Source organism: Gallus gallus, chromosome 4 (assembly GCF_016699485.2).
Source record: "Gallus gallus isolate bGalGal1 chromosome 4, bGalGal1.mat.broiler.GRCg7b, whole genome shotgun sequence".
NCBI lineage: Eukaryota > Metazoa > Chordata > Aves > Galliformes > Phasianidae > Gallus > Gallus gallus.
The window spans coordinates 78,903,334-78,930,575 of record NC_052535.1 but is presented as its reverse complement, the minus strand read 5'-3'; the positions used below and the strand labels follow the sequence as shown (position 1 = coordinate 78,930,575).

General features: G+C 36.5%; 1 protein-coding gene across 24 annotated transcripts in view; it reads left to right on the top strand.

Moving 5' to 3' along the window:
* JAKMIP1 (janus kinase and microtubule interacting protein 1) overlaps positions 1–27,242 on the top strand; it is a 129,020-nt gene that overhangs the window by 56,939 nt on the left and 44,839 nt on the right. For 12 of the 24 annotated variants that reach the window (XM_046940430.1, XM_040699201.2, XM_046940429.1 and 9 more), the window contains 6 exons: positions 640–922; positions 8,277–8,771; positions 20,557–20,766; positions 21,475–21,594; positions 23,636–23,782; positions 24,403–24,543. In XM_046940430.1, the coding sequence (XP_046796386.1) occupies positions 794–922; positions 8,277–8,771; positions 20,557–20,766; positions 21,475–21,594; positions 23,636–23,782; positions 24,403–24,543 (1,242 nt within the window). In that variant the 5' untranslated portion in view covers positions 640–793. Of the gene's footprint in view, positions 1–639; positions 923–8,276; positions 8,772–20,556; positions 20,767–21,474; positions 21,595–23,635; positions 23,783–24,402; positions 24,562–27,242 lie in introns of all 24 variants that reach the window. The other 12 variants (XM_040699190.2, XM_046940427.1, XM_040699192.2 and 9 more) reach the window with 3 other exon arrangements.

The window sequence follows — 27,242 nt, the reverse complement described above, 5'->3', positions numbered from 1 at the left end:
TTGTCTGCTATTGATGTTTATTGATGTAAAGCTGATTTAAATAATTGACTATTTTTTAAACTTAGATACATATTGGGGAATTAAGATGAAATTCCTTGATATTTTGACTAGATCACTTCAAACTATTGACCTTGAATGTACACAGCTTATATATTTTTTAAGTCTTTTAAAGTGTTTTTCTAGTTTTATGCTCCACATATGCTGATGTTTTGAATAATGCAGTTCATCTGATACCCTAAGGTGAAAGGTGCTTACTCCTTATTACAGGAAGTAAGCAGCTCCCACTGGAGCGCCACTCAACTCTATTATAATTTATCATTGTCTCAGTGCCTCTTGAGAATCTGGTGTGGTCCAAGTCATCAGGTTCTGAATAAAATATGATTTATGTTTATATGCTATATTTATCATAAGAGAAAAACTTTCATTTCTGTAAGCATAGGAGGAGAGTTGATGTGGTTTTAGGTATGATGATAAACACTGTGTAACTTCTCTAATATATTGCTTCCTAATTCTAGTACGCTATGTAGTATAGTGCATACTACAAGGAAGTTCAATGTTCTTTAGATCTGGATGTTAATTCTGATCCTTGATCTTGCTCTGTGGAGTAGTCTAATTCTGTTCCTACTTTGTTTCTTTCAGGACATGAGAGACAAAACCCACATGGCAGATGGCAGAGATTTTTGTGAAAGATTTGGTTGAACACTACATTGACTCTTAAATGCTGAAAGCAGAAGGCCCTATGCAGTGTAGCTCAATTTGGAGCAAAAAATTATTTTAAACTTCAAAAATAATTATGTCAAAGAAAGGTCGTACCAAGGGAGATAAGCCCGACATGGATATTGAAGCTCTGCAAGCTGCTAATGAGGAGCTACGAACTAAACTAACCAATATTCAGATAGAATTTCAGCAAGAAAAAAGCAAGGTATGTATTTGCATTTTGTTGATCATTCTTCTAAACAGTAGTGATGTTATAAATAAGCAGAGCTTGAATCTCAAGTTAATTCCCTACTAAAATATGCATTAAACTTATAAGAAATTTCTCAAGAATCACTCACTGATAAACTGAAATTTTTGTCAGGAAGGTGTGGTATTAAATATGAGAAGAACTGAGCATTAAATTCCATTCTCTTGCCAACTATTTTAATACTGTACAAAAGTAAATATTCTCAACAACATTGTTGCTGAAGTATGCTATGATTTCAATACTAATAACACTAGCTTAGCTGGACTTAAATCCTGAGCTCCTTTGCTTCCTTTGATCTTAGTGCTGAAAACTGTATGTTAAAAGAAGTGTATGCAGAGTTGAACACAAGCATATTCAAACCATGTTATGTATGTGTCTACAGAGATTGTAACTTCCCTGGAAATAATGTGTGTAGGAGTCCTGATTTAATTTGCTTGGGTTACATGTGCTATTGTCCCTAGCTGCTCTGATGTGTCTGTATATTAATGAAATAAATCCATAAGTATTTGTCTATCTCGCATATGTTCAACAGGTATTTGAGTAGTCAGGAGAACACGTAGGAGAAAGTGTTCATTCATATGGTACATAGAATCATAGAATGGTTTGTGTTGGAAGGGTCATACAGTTGGTAAGATCATGCAGTTCCAGTTGCCCCACTATGGGCGGAGTTTTTGTTTGGTGAGACTTTCTTAAAGTCTCAAGGACTTCTCTGAAGAAGAAATATGTACTAAACCCATGTTCACTTGATGTAACATGGCTTTGTTGTGTACTTGTGTCATTATATTGGTGCAAAATATGAAACATCTTTGGAACACATGGATAGTAATAGTCCAGTATGTTCAAGTTTCTTTAACAGCCCTGTGTGATACTCAGCTTTGGATGGCATTTTCTTTCATATTTTATTTCATATTATCGTTTCATGACACAAAGATACAAGCCTATAAGTAGAATCTTCAGGATTTATTTATTTTTTCCTCCGGAAGGAATAATAAAGCCCTAATTCTTGTTTGACTGACTGTAATAGGTTCAGTACATATCAGACAAATTAAATTTGTTGGAAAAGGGAAATTTCTATGAACTCAGATTTTTGAACATAGACTAAAGAAGAAAAAGATCACAGGATGATACACTTCACACAACAGAAAACTGAAAACTCAGATGTTATTTTATATTTTCTACTGCAGCCTAGATTTACCTCTCAGACTGCAGAGGCTATGAACTGCTGTCAGATCCTTTCTCCTATCTCTTATGGGCTTACAGAATTGATGAATGAACAGAAAAGACAGTTATGTTGCTGTTTACTCTCATATCTTTCAGCTTCTACTCTTCTTTGGCATAATGAAAACGATCTATAATGTGAGTGATGCAAACTACTGCTTCTTAAAACCATGCATCCTGAAAATTACCAGTGGCTGAAAACCTCTAATAATAAATTTAGCAGCTAATATATTGGATTTATATCACTGTTTTTTTTTTTTTCAGCCTTGTATTTTTTTTTTATTCTGTCTTGGAAGAAAATGTAAGAGTATAAACTTTATAATATTTTTAAATACATTAGCGCATGTAATTATAAAGCTATCTTAGGAACTGTGAAGGCCTTGACTTATGAATAAATTATAGACACAGCTCTGAGAATAATGCCTTCCAATTTTGTTATTTTCTGTCAGAGGCAGATGTTGGTGGTATGACAGTAGAGTTTGAACCTTCCCACCAATATTCCATTACATTCTGTTGCTGTGCAACATACGGTAGCAGAGGGGCAGGCTGACAAAACGATGTCTGACACGGAAATGTGGATAAAGCACAGATGTGGCACTGAATTTCTCCATGCAGGAAAAAACGGCACAGGGGATAGTAACAGTGGGTCACCTCCACTGGTGGAAATTTTTGAGCATAGTATGTGGGGCTGCCTTCATCACTGGCAAAAATACGTAGCCAATGTGGTGCCTGCATTTAAAAAAAAAAAAAAAAAAAAAAAAAAAGAGCATTTTGTAGCTGGTAATTCTCTCAGAAATAGTGAATATTTGAAGAAAAAGTTGTATGAAGTGCAGATTCTTAGGAAACATCAGAAGATAATATTTCAACAGTTCCGGAAACTTTGTTGCTGATAACAAGGTATTATAGCATTTGCAATCACTGCTTTTCCATCTGCACTGAATTCTGGTTTTGTTTTTTATCATCAGTGCTTTGCATTTGACTGTACGTTTCCTGGAGGTGAGATCACAGAACATCAGTATTTTGTGGGCAGAAGCATGTTCTATGTGGAATGTCTCTAATCAATTAAAAGGTTTCTCCTCAGATAAATCATTAATATGTGTATATAAACAAGAGACAAAATGGTTTAGGAGAATGAAATTAAATGAGTTAGCTACAGAAGAGTTTCTTACATTTCCTAATACGGTTTACTCACCACAGGCCACAGAACCTGAGGTGACATTTCAACTCAGTTTCCTCTGAGTCACGGTTTTACAGACTTTTGCAAACCCTCACGTTTGGCCCAGTTTTCTTTGTTGGTTTCTTTTTGAGTTTTGATGTCAGATGTTGAATCTGTGTGTAACAGTGACTTCCTGTGAGTTCTATAAACTTTTTTTTTTTTCAGTAGAGGAAGTTTTTCAATAGATGAAGATAGTATATAATTTGGTCAGGCCAGCTGTATGTACTGGGAGTTAAAAAAAAAAAAAAAAAAAAAAAGTTTTATAGAAAAAGAGTTATGGCTACCTATTTATGGAAGTATTCTAAATAATAAAACTGTTGATTGGAGAGTCTAGACAAACAATATATATAAAATAATGTTATTACTATATATTATGTATGCAAAAAGAAATGAGCCAGATAACTTTATGAATTATAAGAAGCCTCTTGAATAGCAAGTAGCTACTAGGGGTGCTGTAATTGGAAAAGAAATACAGCAACCATCTTGGAGCAGGAAATGGATGAAGTATTTGTAAAACAATGTGTAATGGCGTTACCAATTAAAGTTGAAGTGTGTTTGAATTCAGGTCTGTGCTCTTGTATGAAGTCAAATGATCAATACTTAACAAATCACTAAGATGAGAGCATTTGGGCCATCTGTCAAAGACTAAATAGCAAAGTTATTAGGAATAAATGTGGAAGAACACAGAGTTATAATAGGAGTGAATCATTAGCGTGCTAGACATGTTAATATGACTTCTTGTTCAGGTAAAACAGAGGAGGGGAGGAGTGAGACATCAATATGCAGATATTAAACAATGACTATCCTAAATTTGGAATAATGAAAAAGAAAGTATCACAATTAAATCTTCTAGGTGCTATCGTGTTCTAAGTTGTCGACAGTGTGGTCTACAGAATTCTATTCAGAACTTTAGTGGAGTTTGTGCAATTAATGTATCTGTTAAATTATACATTTACATTTTGATCTGGAATAAAAGGACAGTCTTTGCAGCCTTCAGGAGTTTCTAGGGTATCCTGACGTAAAACAAGGAACTATCCTCAGATGTGAGCAGAAATGCATTTTCTGTGATGCTCTCACATAATCTTGAGAGTTTAGGCTAGAAAATTATCAGAATTGGGAATGCTGGAGGCAAGAAAGATTGCAGCAAATGCACAAGATGGAATTTTTAACTTTTAAAGAGTTTTTTGTTGCTGGAAAAGGGTAAGCAAGAAGAGGATACTTATGAAGGTGCACAGAAAATAGAGTGAATACAACAAGCTTTTTCGCTAGGGAGAAAGAACAATGAGTAAGATCACATAAATAAAAGAAATAAGCAGTAGAGGCAGGTGGCTGGGAAAAGTAACTGAACAGTGAGCGTATGTTACATAAAATCAGTGTTTGACAAAGTGGAATTGCATCTGGTTGCAGCCTCTGCCACTTCTGTGCTCTTGTTAGAGGAGAAGGAGACTTGGAAAAATGGTTGCCTGAAAGCAGAATCAAGGCAAAATGAGTTGGATTCTTAGGTAACTGGGAGTGATAAGAGCTGTTTCTTTTACAAGGTGTGATACAACGATACAATCTTGAAAGAAGCCAGGAGAGTTCCTGGGCTGTGGACTGATGTGACAAATTGTCACATCCAATAAAGAGATTAAATCAGACCTGTAGATTCTCCCAAAGATTTTCACTGACATTTCTGAGTTCCACACTCGCAAGTTTAATGTTCTGCAGAAAAGTTATCATGTCCTAAGAAGTACAAAATTTTAGCATACTTTTTCTCTCAGAAATCATTTAAATTTTACTTTAGCACCAAGTTCTTGCAATCCAGTCAACTGTGACTTTATCCTGTGACATACAAATCAATTTAAGTAGTATGAACTGTCTGCGTTGGGTATTATCATCTTCTCTTTATTCTGAAACTAGGCAGTTTCTCAGCAATTTTCTCTATCTCTAAGACACATTGATATGCAGTGTCACTTCCAAGAAAGAAGTTGGGGCTGTTGAGACTGGAGAAGTCATGGAAGGACTTTATCAAAATGCGTAAATAGCTGATGGGGGGAAAGTAAAGATGGAGCCAGGCACTCTCTGTAGTGCCCTGAAAGCCTGTATGAGTTTTTTTATTTATTGGCTTCAGTTCATGGTTATGCTTCAAACTGTGGACAGAACAGCTTTATGCATTTAAAAATAAATACATTTTAACTGTGTTTGAGTTCATTTCGAAACCGAGACAGTTAAGCATATGGGAAAATACCATATTACTATTTTTGTTCCATCAGTTGCCAAAAGTGTAGAGATTAACATTTTGGGAGAGAAAGAGGGACAGGGAGTTTATGGCTTTCAGGGAAGACAACTATAATAGAGCTAATTTTCTATCTTCTCTGATAAGAAGCAATGACAAGAATAGGCCTTTTAAAGACTTTGAAGATTAGGATGCATCTATTTTTCTGGGTTATGTGGAATGAAATACATTTAATATGAAATGCAGAATTCAGGGATTATAGGGCTGCTATTATTTGCATTGTGCTTGCAGAAACTTTGTAAGTGAAATGACTGGATGATATGTGATGCTATTCAGTTAGTCTAAAGGTTTGAGACGTGTTGTCATGGACAGCAACAATGAATATAGATGTTGGCTCAATGGATATAGATGTTGGTGCTCAATGAAAAATGAAAACCATTATTCAAACATGTAATTTTTTGTAACCCAGAACTCCCACAAAATGTCAGAATCTTTTTCATGTATATTAAAAATGCTTTTAGGAAGTCACAATCAATAACGTGCTATATTGAAAACTGCTTTTCAGCCTCATACCTAATATATAACATGACTAATTTTAAAATACTGTTGTTCTGGAGGAATATCAGCATTGTCTATAATTGTCATTGTACAATTTGTTTTCCGATCTAGTTTTTTACTAGATCACATTTTACAGTTTCATCTCAATTTTCTTTGGTCATCAATACAAGTGAATTTGAGTGTTGGTAGGTTTGCAAATTCACTCATCTGTGATAGTAAATAGTCTGAACTTTTTCTTAGACTCCCTTATAGAATTGAGTGCCCTTATGAAAGCAGTGAAGATCCATGCTATCTGCTGTAGGCTTGGATCTTCAGGTTATTTCATCAGAAGAAATAAAACATGGGTATCTAAAGAATATACTTTCCAGTAGCCAGACTTACCATTTAGGGGGGAAATAATTCTTTTTTAAATAAACATATATATGATCTGGATCATCTTGGGATGGGATAACAGTACCTGTGTGATAACATCCCACTTGAATGGTACCTGATTCACTCCTACAATTATAACGCTGCCCCACTTGGTGTTTAGTCCACATTATATCCAGAACATTACTTCCATACCCTCGCTATCCTTTCACCTGTTTCTTTTTTACTTTTTGTAAAGGGGTTTGCTGTCCTTACTGCTGGAAGACTTCAGGTGGAGTTCAGATTCTGGAAATCATGAAGTTAGTGCTAGGGGCTTGATGTATAACAGATAGCTCTCATTTTATGACCAATCAAATTAAGTAGTAAAGTTGGTTTCATTGGATGAGTTACGACCGAAGCTTTTGAGTTAAGATGCTGTGTATTCCCTAAAGCAAACACACAAGTGTACCTGTTTAGATCCAGCCTGCTTACAATGAAGTAAATAGCGAAGTTTTCTGAACCTTTCCTGATCTAGTATTATAGCTTTAATTTAACTCTCTTGTTTTTGATTGTAGAATCCAGAACTGTGGAAAAAATAAACTGTATTAATTATGCCTTCTTAGTAAATTTTATTCTGAATATTAATAGAGATCCTCCCCTCCATACAGCACTAAAATCTGGGGCCAGTTGCATCTTTGCCTTAGTTTAGCATAAATTAAATACACTAATGCACTGTGTGACCACAGGTCCCAGCAGTGCGCTGCATAGGTGCAAGAAGTCTAGGAATGCTGTGGCAGGTACTAATATCCAGCTGCTTGATGACCTGATTTTTACCATGCAGTGTTATGTAGATTATATGTTTTTTATCGCCACTCAAGGTCAAAACTCAAATCTTTGAAATCTCTGCTTCTCTCTGGATTTGATTTAGTGTTGAAGACCATGTGTAGAGCCTATATTCTGGCAGATGCAGTGATAGGGGTTGTAGGAAGGCACTGCTGATATCAGGTGTGATTGGATACATGATACCCTTTCTGGTATACTACAATACAGAAGCAAGCTTCTCCTTTTTTTTTTTTTATCCCCCATCTACATTAATGTCTAATCTCACTTGGAAATTACCTTAGGTCAAACAGTGGATTTGGATGTAGGAATTTGGAACTCAAATCCCAAAGACAGTATGTGTATTTACAAGGTAAACTGACAACTGGCTGAGAATCCCATCTGCAGTGCAGTGATAGCGCTCCTTAGCTACAGAAAGATGCTGTGGGAATAAATTACCTGGGCCTATATGAAGATCTGAGTCACTATGAACATCCTTGAAGTATGGTCTGTTGAGTAGTAGAAAATTTTCTCATCCTAAACAGGAGCATTTTTCTCTCTCAGCTTCCTTTTCCATCGATCGTCTCGTTGGGTGCAATGTGAGGGTTGTGGATGAGAGTAATCCGGGGGATTTGGTGGAAAAAATTGTGAGAGAACTGGGTTAGATGCTTCTTTGTGTTGTTTTACTTCCTAAAACTGTGAGAACTTTTTGCTGGTAACATCTCTGCCAAGCAGATTCCTGTATACACAGGCACAAACAGCCTTTTTTCTAGCTCTAGTTCTCTTGCTGTTTGAAGAGAGAAATTTTGTGTTTACAGTCTTTGCTTTTGAATATTCAGGAAGGATGACTTTTTAAGAAGGTCTATGAAAAAGCTTTCTTGATGACTTGTAAAGGTGTGATGGCGCTTGCTAATCCATATTTTACATTGATGTTCCAGGTGGGTAAATTGAGAGAGAAAATCCAAGAGGTTAAGCAAGAAAGGGAGCAAGAGCAGCACAAGCACACGGCCTATGTTTCAGAACTGAAAGCTAAGCTCCACGAGGAGAAAATGAAGGAGCTTCAGAGTGTCAGAGAGCTGCTGATCCGACAGCATGAGCAGGAAGTAGCAAGAATGGTGAAAATTAAAGACAGTGAAATCCAGCGTTTGCAGTCAACAGTCAATGTGCTGCGGGACGGGGCAGCCGACAAGGTGAAGACCACGCTGGTGAGTGAGGCGAAGGAGGAGGCTCGCAAAGCGTTTGACAGCGAACGAATGAAGTTGCAACAGGAGATCTTGGAGCTAAAATCTGGTAAAAAGCAGCTTGAAGAAGCTTTGAACAACATCATGCAGGCGGATAAAATGAAGGCTGCTGACCTGCGCATGGCTTACCAATCCCATCAGGATGAGATTAATAGAATAAAGCGTGAATGTGAGAGGGATATCCGCAGGCTGGTAAGTTGATGAAATAATACACCTGTCTATGGCAGCATTTAAGACATTGCTTTATCCCCCCACAGGTAAATATCTAACCTGTTCTGCAGTGACATCTTCCACCAGTGCTGGCTAGTTCAATAGGCTGCTACTTCCACTACTTTTTCTTCCATATAACATAGGTTCATGCCTTGGCTTCACAGCTATCCCAGGCCAATACAAAGCTTTAGGTCCCATCAAATAGAATGTGGTTGAACCAGAAATTTCCTGACTGACCTTCTTTCAACAAATCATAGAAATTCATTTCTTTTTTCTTTCCTATGTGCTTGAATTATACTACTTATCAAAGTCACCCTGGTTGAAGCTGTGAGGCACTGCTTGTTAGGCAGTTTAGTGACACCTTTGTGAGAGGGAAAACTTAACTTTCCAGGGTAATTTTGTATTTTTATCTGACAAACCCACTGTGCTGAACCAAGACACATGGTTTCTCCTTGTGAATGATTGCCCAGATCATTCAATTTGAAGCATTGTTACCCTCTTTGGCTTCTTAAGGCTTTTGATTTTAGATTATGACTTCTAGGAGCAGAAAAATTAGGGTGCAGGAAGAAGGTTCTGTCATGTTTTGTAAACTGTAGGACTTCAGTGCAGATAGCACACTGTGCCACTTGTATAAAATGGAAGGATGGGCAATATTTTCTGATAGTGGGTGCCCCAAGTATTTCAAATTTGCAACTATATAAAATGCAAAGTGTATACAAGGAGGGCAGTACACACCAATACATTTAGAGCAGTTCAACAACAAAGGACATTTGTTTGGTACATGATTCTTTCTACGTATATTCAAGATGGGAGGTGGTTGAATCACTATCCCTGAATGTGTTTACAAAATGTTTGGATGTGATGCTCAGGGACATGATTTATTGGTGGGTTGTTAGAGCTGGGATAGAATGGTTAGGTTGTGGTTGGACTTGATCTTTAAGGTATTTTCCAACCTGAGCAATTCTATGATTCTATGATCTGGTTGTTAATCTGGCTAATTGAGCAATTCAATAATTATGCAAGTAAAATGTGATGTTATAAGAAAATATTTCTCTTGTAAAGAAATTTACATTTCAAATGGAATAGAACATTGGTTTTCTTAAGCAAAGACTATTTTATCATTTTGTGCTTATATTGTTATGTTCTCTTATTTCTTATGTTCCTTGGGAAGAGAGATGAAGATAAGCTACTAACATGTATTATCTCTGTTTAACAGTGATCTTTTTTTTTTTTTTTTGTCTGAGGCAATGGAAGCTTTTAACGTAGTTAACGTTTTTCTTTAAATAAGCTGGATCTTGATCAGCTCTCAAGGGCATAATTTCCTTGATTAACTAATTAGTGACCACTGTAAAGACCGAGAACATGATACTACTGTGAGCATAACTTGTTTTACATCTTGTTCTATATTATAAATCTAGAATCTTAACCACTATAACCAGGCAATTTTACAAAGTGCTAAAAAGGAGAGAAACTTACTGTGTTGTTGCTTGCATTGTTCTAGAGAACAGCTGTTATTTAAATTTACCCTTCTCAAAGATAAGAGAGTGAGAGAAAGCACATACTTATGCACCCTCAGTTCTTTTGTCTTAAATTGCCCCCAACAAATACACCAACAGTGGTGTTGTACAGAACAGCTTAGCTCTTCTCTATCAAGAGCTGAGCCTTTAAGCCTGCTGTGATATGAAGGCGAAGGAGGGCACTCAAGCTTTCTGTCTGGCATGAAACAATCCTGTCAAATCATTCCAAATTATAAGTGGAGCTTTACTGGGTCTCTCCATTTCTTCCTCTGTTATTCAGTACAACTGCGTCTGTAAAAGATAATTGTATTTGGTGCATGTGCAGATAATTGCTGTTACCTGTTCACAGCTCTGGAAGAAGTCTGCCGTTAGCTTCACAGGGTTTCACTTGAAGTGTTCACATCCTTCTGCACCTTAAGGAGAAACAATGGGGAAAAATATCAGAAAATTGGTGTTGCCATGTAGTGGTTTGACTCCTTTCAAATTTACAAATCTCAATATTTCATTAAATTGTCTGAGATATTCTTTCGAAAGAAGGGCTTCTTCCAGGAATTCATAACAATTCAGGTGGCTATTCTTGTATAGGGTACTATTTTAGTCTGTGGCAAGGTAATAACCAAAACAAACAATAAAACAAAACACCTCAAACACTGCAGGGGTTTCTAGGAGCTGCTGTCTTCGTCTGGGAGACTAAGTGGGATTATAGTCAGATCATCAGGATGTTTCTTTCTCTCTGCCCCATCATTTTAATTAGTGCAAGGGATGCTTGCCTACAATTTCAAACCAAGTTTATCAGCTACAGATTTGGAGTACTTGAAAGGCTTAGATCTTACCCTTGAGGAATTAAATGACAAGAATGTATGAATATACAGATAGAATTGCATTGGATAAATAAGCAGCCATGCTTGTCTTGTACAAGTGTTAGTATTTATGAAATATGATTAATCAGTTTTGAGGTATGTCTTCACACTTCTGAATTGAGCCATGAAAATTACCCCACAGGCCTCAGTGCAAACGAGATGAATGGGAAAATCCCAGTGCCTAATAAGGGAAAGGAAAATAGCTATTTGGAAAAGAAATCACTCTTTCTCTGTATAGCGTGAAATTATATAGAAATATGTCCCTATAATTTACTTCATATTGTAGTTATATTGTTTTCTCATTAATTTATAGAATGCTTGTGTACATGGATTTCTTGTTTTGCTGTAGCTTTAGTTTTTTGTTTTCCTTCTGCAAAGAAAATATATTCTTTATATATATTTATATTATATATATATATATATATGCAAGGGCACAGTGGGCAGGCAGTTGAAAACTAGAAAGTAAAAATAGCTAGTTACAAACTGGAGATGCAAGTGAAACAGAAACTTTAAAAGGAGGGATACAACTTGAAGAAGATAAGTAAGCAAGAGCAATTATTATTTTTTTCATCCAATATTCTGAGCAGCTAAGCTGAAATAGTATTGTTCTATTTCTGGATTAGATTATTTCAATAAAAGAGTATACACAACCATAATTGCACTTCTTTGCCCACTGAGCTTCAACATGAACTGCCCCAAAGCATACCTTCAGCTGAGTGCTGCATAGATGCATGCACCTCAGTAATTCTCTACTGACACTCTTGTTTCAATAGCATGTTTGTTAGCAGGGTGTCTGTTTTCCCTCTAAAGTCTGGGCTGGTACAAGGTAAACTTGACAACATACTTGATTAATTCTGTGGAGAAGTTATGGGTTTTTAAATGTTTATTAAATAAAAAGCAGAACTATAACCGCATTTAATGTTTTAATCAATCTAAAATTAAAAAACACACAAAATAACAGGACACTTTTTGCTTTGGACCTCAATTAAACTTGCTATTTGATTGACTTAATTTGGTTTTAAAATCAAGTTTAATGTTAGTTTTCAGCAGTACACAGTTTGTATTCTTTGCCTTAAATCGCGAATATAGTAATTTCAGAAGGTTGTTAAGTTTTGGCGATAGACTGACCCTGTTCTGTTGCAAGTATATCAGTGAAATAGGGTATGAGTAGTTCATCCTTTTATTTAGAGGCTTCATTCATTCCAGGGTTATCTGGAGATTGTTTTTAAGAAAGCTCTTACTTTGCAAGGTGCATTTCTCTCAATACTCTTTTTTTGGAAGAGATGAGAGTGATTGACCTTCACAGTGCGTGCCTTGGAAAATAATACAAAATCATTTACCATATATTGATTTGACATCATTGATATTATCACATAAGAAGGAACTTAGACGTTTATTTTGTCTGACAGTGTTAAAAAAAACACAATATTTTAAACTTTGGAATAAACAGATGACCATGCATCCTGTATTGTGTGATGTGGGGTCTTAGGAAAATATTGTTTCCTCTATTGGCAGGGTAACATCAAACCTTTTGCCCATTTTAAAATTCAACCTAGATAAAACTTTCGCATATACGATCTTCCTGAATATTCCTAAATATTCCTGGATTGAGATGAATTGAATCACTTGTGTCACTTCAGTGCAAAATAGACTTAGGTTTCTTATCCAGAAAATCGGTGTAGGAGATTCTACTGATCTTATTAGATGCACAATCAGATTCATGTTTGAGGACGCACAGCAGATTGAGTGAATTAGCTAATTTCACTAATATTTGCAAATAACCCTACAAAATTCTCCAAACAGTAATGTAATATCAGTACAGATTCACATTTGCAAGGAGAAAAATCCTTTTGTTGTTCATAGAATAAAAGTACAAAGTTTATTTTTAGGATTGATTTTAAGAAGTTTGTGATCAGATATGATTTATGGAGCCCCGTGGAACCCCACTACTTACTGATGACGTGCCTGTGGTAACCCCAGTTACTGTAACCCTTTGAGCCTGATCTGTCAGCTAATTATTGCATGAATTCAAAGTCTCAATGTGGAGCCCTTCCTCTGTTTAGAATTTCTCAAATGTTTGTAACACTGTACCTGAAAATTTGATTCAGCCTTCATGTATGGATCCTGCAATCTGTTCTTTGGCTAAGCAAGTTGTGCTCCTTCACCCATTCCTTGAATGACACATAGTGCTCCATTGTGCTCTTGCTGCAATTTATGATAATTGTGTAAATTCATCTATGTCTGTCTTTTTTTATTTTTTTTAATAGAGAAGCTCCTGGTATGGTTTCACGAGTGCTTAATGAAGGGCTAAATCACTTCTCTCATCCTTCTGGCTGCACTCTTCATTTGGTCCAGTATTAAGTTAATTTGAGAGTTAAAATCTCTCACTACTGACTGACATCCAACTTGCCCTCCAGGAGACCAAAGCCTTTTCTTGTCTGCTTCTTTTCTTTTTCCAGCCCCCCCCCCCCCCCCGCAGCACTGCCAACTGGAATTGGCTTCCATGCTTTTCTGCTGCAGAGCTTAAACCACCTGAGGGGCAGGAGTTTGTAACTGTCTTAGGTGAATTTCCAAGGTTACTTTTGACCCATTTCTCCAGCACACCAGAGTCCCTCTGAATGGCAGACATCTCCCCTAGCACAGCAACTGACCCCCCCCCCCCCCCGAAGTTTGATGTCATCCACAAGCTTGTGGACAGTGCATTCCATTTCTTCATCTGGGTAGTAGATGAAGATGTTACATGCATTGTTCTCTTCAGCTTTTAAGGAGTAAAATTTAGATGACCAGATAAAAATCTACTTTCCAAGATTCAGCAATTCTTTCTAGTAAAACATGAAAATCAGTAGGAACAAAAGTTTAACACTATCTAAAACCTAAATTGAATTCTTTTCTTTGGCTGCAATAATTTCATAATAAAATTCAGTTTTTTCTCAGGTTCTTGTGAGAGTTTTGCCAATTTTGTGGAATTTGTAGTGCAGGTGGTGCTGAGACATTTTGTCTCTCAAAATTCTGGTAGTTGCTGTTGGCAGGGAGACTTTGTGTTCCATTGCTGCCCTGAGGCTCGAAAAGAGGGATGAGGCATGGCTTTATTAACTGCACTTGTGCAGCACAAATATGCATCAGTTTTGTTTCAGCTTCCAAACACTGAATTTTCCAATGGTAAAGCTGAGTTCTGAATCTTCTTAGTGTTGTTTGAGTCTTCCAAGTGTGTGCAGTCAGGCATGGTTGGGCAGAGACTTCAGTACATGCACGATTAATTGGGTGATAAGAAGCATGTATTTTGTTCGCAGCTGCTGATATCAAATTGTAGGCTGCTTCTCTGGATTTTGCCATCTGTTTAAGAAGCCTGTTTGAGTTACATACCAAGGCTCAGCTAATCTCCTGCAAAGACCCTTCTACCACCTTCAGCATTTTAGGACTGCAAAATATACTTTGCTTTCAGCATTTTAAGACTGCAAATAATACTTTCCTTCAGACCTCTAAAGATTTTGTGCTTGTCCTCTCAGGAGCTAACAAAGCAACATTCCACCAAGCCCTGTTTTTTTGTTTTGTGTTGTTGTTGTTGTTGTTGTTGTTTTTGTTGTTGTTTTTTTTTCCCCCTGAATCAAGCAGATCTAATGAAAGTGCTTTATAATGCAGGCCCAGCATTTTATGTTTATTCCTAATATTTTCTTAGGACTGTATTTGTGGTAGGCAGGTCACTAATGTGATTTTTATGTCCTTCAGAAATATCCAACTCCTTGTATGCTATTAAAAATCCACAGGAATGATGTATGGTGTGGCACATGCAATAAAAAATTCTGCTTAAGTTTGGGTTACTTAATTTTTCTGCCTTTTCCATCTTCTGACTGCTTCTGTTACATTTATTTAAATGAAAAATAATTACAGGAGAGATCCCATAGTAGAGAGTGCAGTCAGCTACAAAAATGCAAGATGTTTTTGACAAATGTGCAGTAAACCTATTGAAAAGTTCTGATGTTGTCTGCCTATATGGTGTTTCTCGTATAGTTTTGCAAAACTTTTAACCTCTTCCTTAGATATACACACTTTAAAAGAATGGGAAAACTATTGAAGCAAAATGCTGACTATTGGTTTCGAAAAATTGCAGTGATGACATTTAAGAGTGAATCCCATCTACTTGTCCAGTGGAGAAGGGTTATATAAACATCTCCCATTTTTTCTCCCTATTCCCTTGAGGTTCCTAAATAAGCAGCAAACATTTAAATAAATAGTTGACTATGTCTGCTGTAGAGAAGCCTGTGCACAACACAGGAATATTTTTGTTCCTCCCTCCAAGTGGGCTTTATGTAGAAAATTGTTGTTATGTCTTAGCGGAACTGCTGGAGAGAGTTCAGCAAAGGGCCACAAAGCTGAGGGATCTGGAGCACCTCCCTTATTAGCCTGCAGAAGGCAGGGCATCTCCCTTGTGAGTTTTTCCCTCGTGGGAGAGGAGAAGCCTGAAGTGGGATCTTATCAGTACTTACAAATACCTAAAGGACAGGAGTGAAATGCATAGGGCCAGGCTCTTTTCAGTGGTGCCCAGCAACAGGACGAGGGACAGTGGGCACAAATGGAACACAGGAAGTTCCATATGAACTTAAAGAAAAATTTCTTCACTGTGGGAATGATGGAGCACTGAAACAGGATGCCCAGAAAGCTTGTGGAATCTCCTCTGGAGGTATTCAAGACCCATTTGTATTCCTTTCTGTGCAACCTACTGTAGGGAACTGCTTTAGCAGGGATTTGGACTCGATGATCTCAAGAGGGCCCCTTCCATTCCTCACAATACTGTGATCCTGTGAAATGCAAAATGTATTAATTCCAGTTAGCTCTATCTTAAAAAGTTTATTTGAGTAGCTTCTGTTCTTAGTGCTTTTCTAAGTAACAAGCATTCCTATCAAGATAAGCCTTTTTTTTTTTTTAAACATCAAATGTTCAGAATAAATTTGAACTTGATTTCTTCTGGAGCAAAAGGCTATAGAATGCTGTTCTGCAGTTGGCTAGCAGATAATTTTGATAGGAACAAGTGAAGAAGAGGGTCCTACACTTGGCCATGCAGCAGCTGGCTTTTTCCACTTTGAAAACTGAGTATCTCACTGCCTTGATAGAGCAAGCTATTAATTCCCTGGGAATTTCTCTTTCAACTTTGTGAGAGGCTAAAGTTCCTCCAGAGGTCTCTGACTTTTATTGTAGCTATTGAAGTGTGGGATAATTGGCACATAGATACATTTTCCAGTGACTAGCTTAGCTTTCTTTCATGTTTGGTAAATGTTATTGAAACACTTATTTCTGCTCATTTCTTTCAGATTTCAGAATGTTTTTAAAATGCCTTTTACTTTTAAGAAAACTATGTAATTTTGGAATAGGCTACAAATACTGGCCCTACACTGGTACAATGCAGGTAATCGCTGTGTTCAGCACCTACCGTGTTTGACAGTATAAAACCCATTAATTACGAAATGATACTTTAGAAAGCTGTAATTATAACCAACAACACTAGGGTGATTTTGTACTAATATCCTCTGCAGCTGTTGATTGTGGACCTTATTTTCATTACAACTCTCTTTCTGATGCTATTTCTACTCCTCCTCAAAGCATGTAAATGAAAATAAGTTTTAACCTTTTGTTGCTCTCTTGCCTTCTGATCACAGGATTTTTATGCGGAATTGTATCTTGCTTAATTGCTCTAAAAATGTGACATTTCTAAAATGCTTTAAAATCCATGCAAAGCAGAATGCAAAAGGATTCATGCATTCCTGTTATACGACATAACTGCAACGAAATGACAATGTTTTAAAACTGAGAACAGATCAGCAACTAAAGCATCCAGTTGAAAGAAATTTCTGGGATATGTTTGATTCAGTATAATATCTGTGGGCCTAATTCATGGATTGGGATCTAATTATTCTAAATACTTTGGAATAAAAGATGGTCTCCCTTTGTATCTTACTGAGAGATCGTAAATGATTTTACAGGAAGGAATGCACAAGAGCAGTATAGTCAGCTTTTAGTTGCTGTGTGTTGCTTAGCTCAGCTACGTTGTGCCACAAACGCAGAAACCTCCTGTAGGAACCTGCTGTGGCTCCCTGAACCATGAGGGGCTGAGGAAGAGTGGAAAATCTTCTTGTTCAGGATCGGGTAAAGAAACATCAGGTGAGACTTGATTCACCCGGACTTACTAGCTCTAGTTTAGCGCTGGAATTCTCCTAAACTTCCAGTAGAGAAAGTTCTGCATTCCTAAAACATACGTCCTACCTTTTAGATTCTCAGGGATTTGCTAGTTTAGATATGCTGTTAGATGACTAGAAAATAGATTCAATTCTCAGTGGTGTAATTACTGTTAAGTATTTACACTTTTCCGTTATTCTTTTTTTGCATTTTAGAAGTGCCATAAAAAAGGAGAGATTCTTAAGAGGAATTTGAGGTTAGCCTGGTAACCGAATGGATACCTGTGGTGAGTCCCGTAAGCAGGAAAAGCAGCATGGGAGATAACATGAAAATGCTTGCCTTGCAAACGTGGCAAGTTGCTAATAGAATGAGGATGTGGCAACTTAACATTAGATAAGGGATAAATGGACTATGGTTAGTCTGTGCACATCACTGAGAGCAAGCATGAATTTTTTGTTTAATGTAGTAAAAACTAAAGCATCTTAGTCCAGAGGTGAGAGTTTTTGGGTTAAGGAAGTCATCATTGGCAGCAGAACACATGCTGTGGCAGGCAGGAAGATTAGTAAGTTTAATGTGTAATTTGTGTCACATTTTGTGTAATGTGCAAGTCAGAAGAAAGATGGAAAATTTTTGGGCCAGGTATTGTGGTAAATTTAAGCAAAGTGAGGCAGTGATTGGGTTGATGTATTTATATCGAAGATATCATATGTGTAACTGTTCACTTCAGGAGAAGAATGTTATATTGTGAACCAAACAGGTAAAACAATTCAAGGCAGAGGTGTTGTTGCTGCTCTTCTATTCATATCTTTCTGCTTTCTGTTTGTGTTAAGTTACTTGAGTAAAATTGCTTAGAAATTCCTCTAGTTTGTACTTGTAATGAAATTAGCACTACTGCTATGTTTTCTGTGTTTATGCATGCACATTTGTTAATGTAAGAGGTGCTCTGCTGTGTGTCTCTAATTTAAGGTATAGGGCCCTGAATAGAAAGAGGTCTGTAGTAATGACTATTATATTGCTATTATCAATTATTATCAATATATCAGTTATGTTTCTATTTGACTGAAACTTTTTTCTTAGTTTCACCACATGTAGATTTTTTGGTAGAAGAAAAACTAGGAAGTCCAAAGGGGGAATTCTGCCTTCTTCCTTGCCTTCCCCTAGCCCTACCCCAAAGCCATTCTCCATCATGCAAATTTGTTCCAATGTGTTTGATCTTTATGTATGGAAGCATACTGGAAGCGTGACTTGGGCTCAATGTCACTGATGATACACTTCAAAAGATCTGCTACAGTTCATCAAATAGCAGTCTGTACTGAAATTTTTCCATTTTTTTCTTTCAGCTTAAACACCTGCATCATTCCATTTAGCATTTAAGTTGTGAGAATATCAAGAGTACAAAATGTGTTAGTAATTGGGTGACTAAAATCTATGCTGCCTACATAACGTTAGTTCTTCCTTGTGAATTGTATGCCTCACATAGTCAAATTTCTGTTCCATTTATTTCAGAATGAACACCTGTGTAACAGTGAGCCAAACCTTGTCCACAGTATTTAGTTACACAACATTTTTTCCTCTGAAGGGGGACCCCTGGCAGATCAGTGTGCATGATAGATAGCATTCAGCGAATGAGGCAGCTGCTTAATTTTTGTCATTGCTGTTCACTGCACAGTCCTTCTGAAACCCTGCATGTCACAAATTCTTCCATTAATAAAAACTGCATACTTGTCCTGGAAGTTCTTTTTCAAATAGTTGAAGGTGACACAAATCTGAATTAACTTGCTGGAATATATTAACCCCATTTATTGGATGAGGAATTGAGATCTTTCTGGCCTTTGCAGATCAGGAAGGAAATCTACATTAGAACAAATAATTGCAAATTATGAGCAGTCCAGACCAGTTTATTCACTTCAAGTCTGCAGATTTTTTTTAAATCACATTGTAATTGACTTAGCCAAGCTATCTCTTGCCATACAGATCCTGAACGCAAGCTAATTTCACATACTTTGTAGACTGTGAAAGGGTAAGATGAGAATCCTGAAGAAGTTATATCTGATCATGTAATCTGATTGTGTTAATCCTGTACACCACCGAGACTGTCAGACTTGACGATAAGTCTTATTTCTAACATTTCCTTTTTATTTTTTGGGGGAGGGTGAAGTGGTAGGGTTGGAACTTGACTGAAGGAATTACATATTCTTTGTTATAGTCCTACATATAAAATAACAGTAATAAACAATACAGTTTGTGATTTTTTTCTCTTTATGTGAGACTATAATACTCTTCCAAAATTCCATGACATAGTTGGCCAAGAAAATGACTTCACAGACTAAAGGAGATGGTACAATTCTAATAAATATATAATTAATGATTAATATTCTTGTTAAGAAAACAGTTTCTATAGTAACTGCTGCAGATTGTCACTTCCTCTGGCTTTTGGAATAGTACCAAAATCAATGTAACACTGATGATGTGAGGGACAAATCCTATGAGAGCTGCAGTAGATCCCTGTTAGCAGTATGCTTTATTTGGTATCAAGGTGAATGAGCCATGCAGTTCAATAACCATAGATGGTGTTTAAAAACTAGTTCTCCCTATTATTTTTTCTAAAGCTCTGCATGCATTTGCTCTTTTCCTTCCAGCTGGAGACTAGCAAAGGCACACAGAATGCGTAGGCATACTTAAGGATTTAAATTGAAATGTGATTGTGTGTCTGTTTACTGATCTTAAAACTGCTATGAAGAGATTCACTGCGTGTAATTTTTCACTAATAGAGAGTCAACATGAGCAAACGTGAATTGCTTAAATTTCAAAACAAAGCTTATGTATGTTGTGAAGTGTCTGCTCCTCTTACCTTGTGTTAGCTGTGTGTTGCTTCTCTAGAACATGTTGAAGGGAGATTTCTCTTCAGCTTATTAAAGTGTGTATTTGCAAGTGAAATAGACAGTCTCAGTGGCTATATATTTTCAGTGTATGTCTGCATCTATTTTTGTTTTCCACTTGAACTGAGACTGTACCCGGCAAGCTCACTGTCAAGTGAGAGCTGAAACTTTTTTAAGGGGAGGGGAAAATGCTTAAGAGGAGAGAGATCTTTCTTTTTAGTGGCCACTCTGGTATTAACTGAGAGAGAAAGAACTTTTTTTTTTTTGCAGGTTTGTGGGTATGCATGCTGCATGTCCATACCTGGGGATGTTATAGAAATTTCCTTGCTTTATTTCTTTCCAGATGGATGAGATAAAAGGCAAAGATAGAGTGATTCTGGCTCTGGAGAAAGACCTTGGCATCCAGGCAGGACATACACAGAAACTCCTCCTTCAGAAAGAAGCTTTGGATGAGCAGCTCGTCCAAGTGAAGGAGGCAGAGCGGTACCACAGCAGCCCCAAGAGAGAACTTCCTGCGGGAGTGGGGGACATCACTGAGTTGATGGGAAGCCCGGTAAGAAAATACTGTTTCCTTTAAATGGCCAGCACAGGACTACTGCCTGTGTATTCACACTGGTTTTGTGGTTACTTATAAAACACTAAAAGGTCTGATTCATGATAAATGGTCTTGCACTGCATGTAGTGTTTTGCTTGTGAGTAAGAAAATCCTTGGACCTCTTCAGTTTCAAAGAATGTTGAAAAGTAGGCAAACACAGAACTTTTAGAGCTTACACAATGAGCTTCAACCATGAACTTACTTGTTATCTGTGACTAAAAACAGCCTTTCTTTGTCCAGAACCCCTCTATTTTTCTAGAGTTAGTTATTTCATGATTTTAGAAACTACATAAGATACCATCCTTTTCCAAAACTGTTCCAAGTGCTTTTAGTCTATGTAATATGCACTAGATTTCTTCTAGATAATGGTTATAAATCATGCTAGAATTCACCAGTCATGAATGAATTATATATAGCTTTTTTTTTAAAAAAATATTTTTAACTCTTTACATACATTTGTCAAGTAGACCCATTTCAGGTATGGTATCATGTAGCATTTACACAGGATGTTGCTGTTTAGTCTTTCAGTTAATTACAATAAGTTTTCCAAACACTGATGTAAGAGTCTACTTTAGATTTATAATATACTTGCTAAACCATGATATTACATTTATGGATTGTATTTTTAAAGATAATTTTATATATCTATATGTCTTTGATGCAAAGGAGCAGCATTTGGATGAACGAGATGTGAGGAGATTTCAGTTGAAAATCGCTGAACTGAATGCTATGATAAGGAAGCTGGAAGACAGAAATACTCTCTTAGCAGATGAAAGAAATGAACTGGTAAATTAATTAGTAATAACACAGATGGTGACTGGGAGGACATTTTTTATGGTAAATGAATTAATGCTGAAAAGTCAGTGTTATAAATAATTTACAAATCAGACCTGGTTGGACACAATCAATTATATATAAAGATAAGAGATTTTTCTGTGGATATTTACTTTGTCACCATAGACAGGGATGGAATCCCTTTTGTTCCAGAGAAATAAAGCTTTATAAATTTAATTTGGGGTCATCATAACTGAATTGACTGTTAGCTTGCCTGTGGCGTTGTCTAATGATGTTGTGTAAAACATGCATAATCCACGCCCTTAAATTACTTTATTAATCTTTGTAATAGACAAATTCAACAATAGTTTTGTGACATGTTTATACTAGCTGGGAGTTAAAAAGTGTTTTTGTTCTGGAGATGAGAAATCTGCCATCTCCTTTCTCGAGAGAAATCTCTTAAGTAGGTGAAACTATCCTAGGAGAATAATAGTAGCTTATTAAAGAAAGGATATGAATTTTAAGAATGAATTCTATTAGCCTGCATTGCTACTTAATTGCTTGTAATGAGATTAATGGGAAAACTCACATGGTCTGTAAAACTGAGTTTTAACAATAAAAATTTTTATATGCATCCTGTTACAATGCACTATTCCTAATGGCAGTAGAAAGGATTTTCCATTTTAAGTAGAATTAAGTAGAATTCTTCCTTCACACAACCTGTGTTTCTGATTCAAAAGTAATGCTATTATGCATGGTGAGGGCACAATTTCTTTCCAGTAGTTTGAGTGCAGCACTGACCTCTTACTCTGTTTGTCAGACTTTGTTTTTCATATTGAGATCAGAAGGATATATTTTATGATAAAGGGACTTAATTTAGTTGTGATAACTTGATGATTATCAAAACTAATTTTTGAAACATTCTTGTCTGAAGTCTTGGCTGAATCTAAATTAGTGAAGTTAACTGAACTGTAATATAGTAAAACTGGATGACCTGAGAGGATAATGATAAATTTAAAATAAACAACAAAAAACAAACAACCATGTAAGAGCATACTACTTAACCTGGATACTGATAACGATTTTCACTACTTTGCCTAGATGCTGAGTAGTACGCTTCTTTTTTTTTTTTTCTTCTACTTTTACCAGTACAGTTGCTTTGCTCTACTCTGCACTTATGAGAACATCATGCTTTCTTTCAAGGTTGCATTATGTAAAGACAAGATAATTCAACCTCTTAACCCTTTCTGTGGACATAAGTCAGTCAAAACATCCCTGAAGAATGCTAAGTACTGCAACATCTTTACGGCAGTGTCCCTCTAAATGGAAGGCATGTATGACTCAGTCAAAAGCTCTTCTCAATGCCTGAATTCGATGTTTCAGAAACATAGTCTGGAATTCTGTCATATTTTGAGACAATACTACATAACTAGTAATATCACTAAGCTCCTGTGATTAAGTACTGTGGGGGAAAAAAAATTAAACAAAGAAAACAACCCAAGGACTAATGAAACACAAGTAGTGAAATACTGAATACACACAAATATCTGAAAGAGAAGTAATTTGTTTTGTTCAGTTGTCTGATATAAGAGGACCACAGGAGCAAAACTGAACAGCTTGGAAATGTCAACAGAATGCTGAGATTGAATCTGTGCCCTCTGGCTGCCTCTTGTATTGCCCTAATTACACACTAGGTATAGGTTTTTCAAAGTAGAGGAGGAAGTGTTTACTAAAAGGTAGTTAAGTTGGTGAAAGATGATGACCCTATATATATCTGCTCACAAGAAACTTATGTACAACAAGATTAGTTTATCAAGAAATCACATTTACAGATCTTCATAAATGCTTTGTAGGAGCAAAATCCGAGGACTGGAGCAATTTCTATTTGCTTGGACTCTAGTAGTTCTTAGTACAGAAGTCTGTATCAGATGATACTTAAGAAAACAACTAAACTTTCTAACGAATGGAAAGGGCAAGAGAAAGCTCACAGATTTATTCTTTCCCACAACTATAAACTAAAGCACAGCTTAGCTTCTTCCTTTGCCATTTGCAGCTGAAACGTTCTCGGGAGACAGAAAGTCAGCTAAAGCCTTTGGTTGAAAAAAATAAGAGGATGAGCAAAAAAAATGATGATATGATGCAGTGCATCCAGAGAATGGAAGAAAAAATAAAAAATCTATCAAGGGAAAATGTAGAATTGGTAAGTAATAATTTCTGATGTTGTGTTATAGGAGAACTCTGTTACCTTAAGGTGGAAATACTTGTGAGGTTTTCTTTCTGTTAGGCGTTTCAGTGTCTCAAGAATGGGATGATGTAACTGTCCAAGTCAGCCAATGCAGTTGAATATTCACATTCTAAGTACAGAGTGGTATTCCTTTGTGTCGTTGTGTTGTATCAGTTTGCCCTGGTTAAGGAAAAGGATCACGAGTAGATGAAAATATATTTGGATGCTGTAAATGTACGACTAAAAATCAGCTTTATAAAATGATGGGGTTTTTTTTTTCTGATTAAAGGCCAAAATGGACTTTAAGTATATGTGCCAAAGGCTCTACTGTTATAGAATGTCGAGGCTGCTTGTCTGCTAAATTTTCCAGACTATGTCCTTTGATTCTGTTCTAAAATGTTCTATGTGAAGTACTGACACTAAGGCATATGGGTATACATTTTGTTGGTGAGAGAGGCCTTATACTGTAGTGGAATATGCACTGACGGGTCTGAAGAATTCTTGCTACGTCATGCACCATAATTCTCTTATCTTTATGGAAAGATAATTAAAATATTCTCTGTGCTTAATAACAGATTTTATTTTAACTTTTGTAGAAAGAGAAATTATCTGCACAACCAGTGCTGAAGAGGCACACATCTTTAAATGACCTTAGCAGCACACGGGATGAACAAGAAATTGAATTTCTTCGACTGCAAGTCAAAGAAAAGCAGCATGTTATTGATGATCTCACAGTGGTAATATGCTCATGTCTGGTACATGCATATGTATGCATATACACTGGTAGACAAGCTGAAGATTGGAGCGCAGTATTTTAACTCCAGTTGTAGTAATGGCATAGAAGTAATTTTTTGGCATTGAACTGTTCTTGTTATTTCCCAGGTAGTGAATGAATTTCTTTGCAGTGTATATGTGTTTATCAATTATGGACTGCTTATGGAAAGAGGTGCATCAGTACATTCACCTTACTTACAAAACTGAATGTCAGCAACTGAGGAACCTGGAGAAAAGGACACATTCCAAAACATAATAACTGAAACATGTTGGGTGTAGATCCTGAGGTAAAGCCAACCACTCATTTGACCTAGAATTTCTCCTAAAATAAAGGAACATACAGAACGACGTTAATTCCACCTAACTGAACTGCCCACTCTGTTTTTATAGCAAATAGAAACATGTATGATTCATTTAACCAAAGGTAGCATATTTTAGTATTATGACTGCACAGCTGCTACCCTCTGACTGTGAAGACTATTTAAGATGATGCTCATAGATGTTTGCACTGTTTGGGACTCGCTTCAGCTGCACTAGAGGTGTTTAGTGTTATTTTGGACACTGGCACACACCATTCTGGTGCTGGCAGAAATTATGTACCATCTCTGAGAGACGTGTGCATCTGGAGCAGCATCTGGAACTCAGACTGTTCTATGGCATCTAAATTAGCACTATGAAGGCTACATAATGATGAAACAAATTTGAGCCCATTCTGTCTAAATAAGAGATTAAGCAGTCAGAACACTCAAAATAGAAAATAAAAATAGAAAATAAAAATAGAAGATAAAAAAATACAAAATGAGATGATGTATTATTACTTGGTCTGGTCTCTATTCTTGGCAGTTCACCTCAGATTTTGACCAAGGATTTCTCTCTGTAATCATGCCAAAGACATCTGTGTGCGTTGCCCAATGTCACAGTGTTACAAGCAGTGGGATGTTATCTGGATACCGATGCTGATTCACAGAGAGATGCTGCTTTACCTTCAAAATACAACTCTACAGACAGGGACTATCTCATTACATTAAATTTCCAATATATGCAGATATAACCTCACCTATATTTCAGTGTGAAGTGGATGTGTCTCAGTAATTTGAGGAAATATATTGTAACCTAACTTTGGTCAACTAACATTAACTATATTTAGTGTGAAAATAAAATTAATAATCATTGCAAAATGTGGTCTCATTGGTTACTTTATATCCTACATACAGATGCTGTTTCACTGCAGAAACAAGTGAAACTGTAAACTAGTTTACTGCTTTGCTTGTCAGTACAAACTAATTGATGCTTTGCCTTCAATATGAATGCAGGGCACTTTGCAGTTTCAGTGTGCTTTTTAGCTATATTTTCTGGTTCAGTTCCCACCTCAGGAAAATACAGATGAATCATAAAGAATGACCCACATGTCACATACCTGATTAACACAAAAGTCATCATCTTAACTACAGTTGAGTACAATATGATACACACATAAAAGAAAGATAGTTTTCAGCAATAATGCTGTCTGAATTGATTTACACTGTCAATTCTTGAGTATCTTTGATGCTATTGAAGACCTATCAACTTGAGTTCTCCCACAACCATGGTTTCTTGGCCAGTTCTTAAAAAGAAAACTGTCAAGATAAACTCAGATGCTTACAAAACACACAAGCGTTTCAGCAGATTGTTTTTCTCTCATTGGTATTATTATAGTTCTGGTGGCTTGATGTAATATTGTGACAAAGTAGACTGAGCAGTCTTACAAGATCAGAAACAGGGAAAATCAGGGTATTTGGGAAGTGTTTGTATAATGTTGCGGTGGTGGAAGAGGAAAGAGAAGGAAAGGCAGAGAAGACTATCTCGTTTCTCCAATAATTTGAACAGCAGCCCAGGATGCAGGAGACCTGTTGTTAAAGCAGAGACTGTGCCTTAACCTGGCTTTCTGAGGAGGGAACATCATTTTAGAAGACGTAGAAAAATATAGCTGTGTGTTTACAGCTTTAACTTATTACATTGTATTTTCCTATACTGTGAGACATCATCTTCAGTCTACCTTGGCAGTCATTACTTTTCCATATCTTGAAAGCTAGGTGTATTGAAGGTGTTATAAAAATTTGTGAATTATTTCTTATTTACCAAAACTTTTTACTGGAACAATGTAATTATAAAATGAATTATTTTGTTTTGATTTTCACCTGGAGCTCCTCGTTCAGTTTCTGATCTGAATGTATAACAAATAACTCTGAAAGGAAAATATACAGTGAGCAATGACTACCAGAGATGAACTTGCAGCTGCTATTATTCCTTTAAAAGTAGAAACGTTGCAAAGATGTAAAGCTATATAGATCACCTGCTGTCACCTTCCCTCCCTCCCCCTCCACATACTCTGCATTTCTTACATTCATTTTGAACTTTTAAATTCAAGGCAACATTCTTGTGCTTGAATGTTTGTAAACCCAGCATTTTTCAAATTACAATCTTCTCAGGTTATAACGTAGTAAAGTATGATATTGTTCTGTGGCCATGTTCAAAACTAGATGCAGGCTAAGGTATGCCTGATTTCTCCTGATGAGAAAATGCCTTTTGCATTTGAGAAATTTGCCTACTTATCCCTATAAATTACATGTAACACTGTATCTGGCTGGGATTCATTTTTGCCTACCAACATGCATCTTCAGGA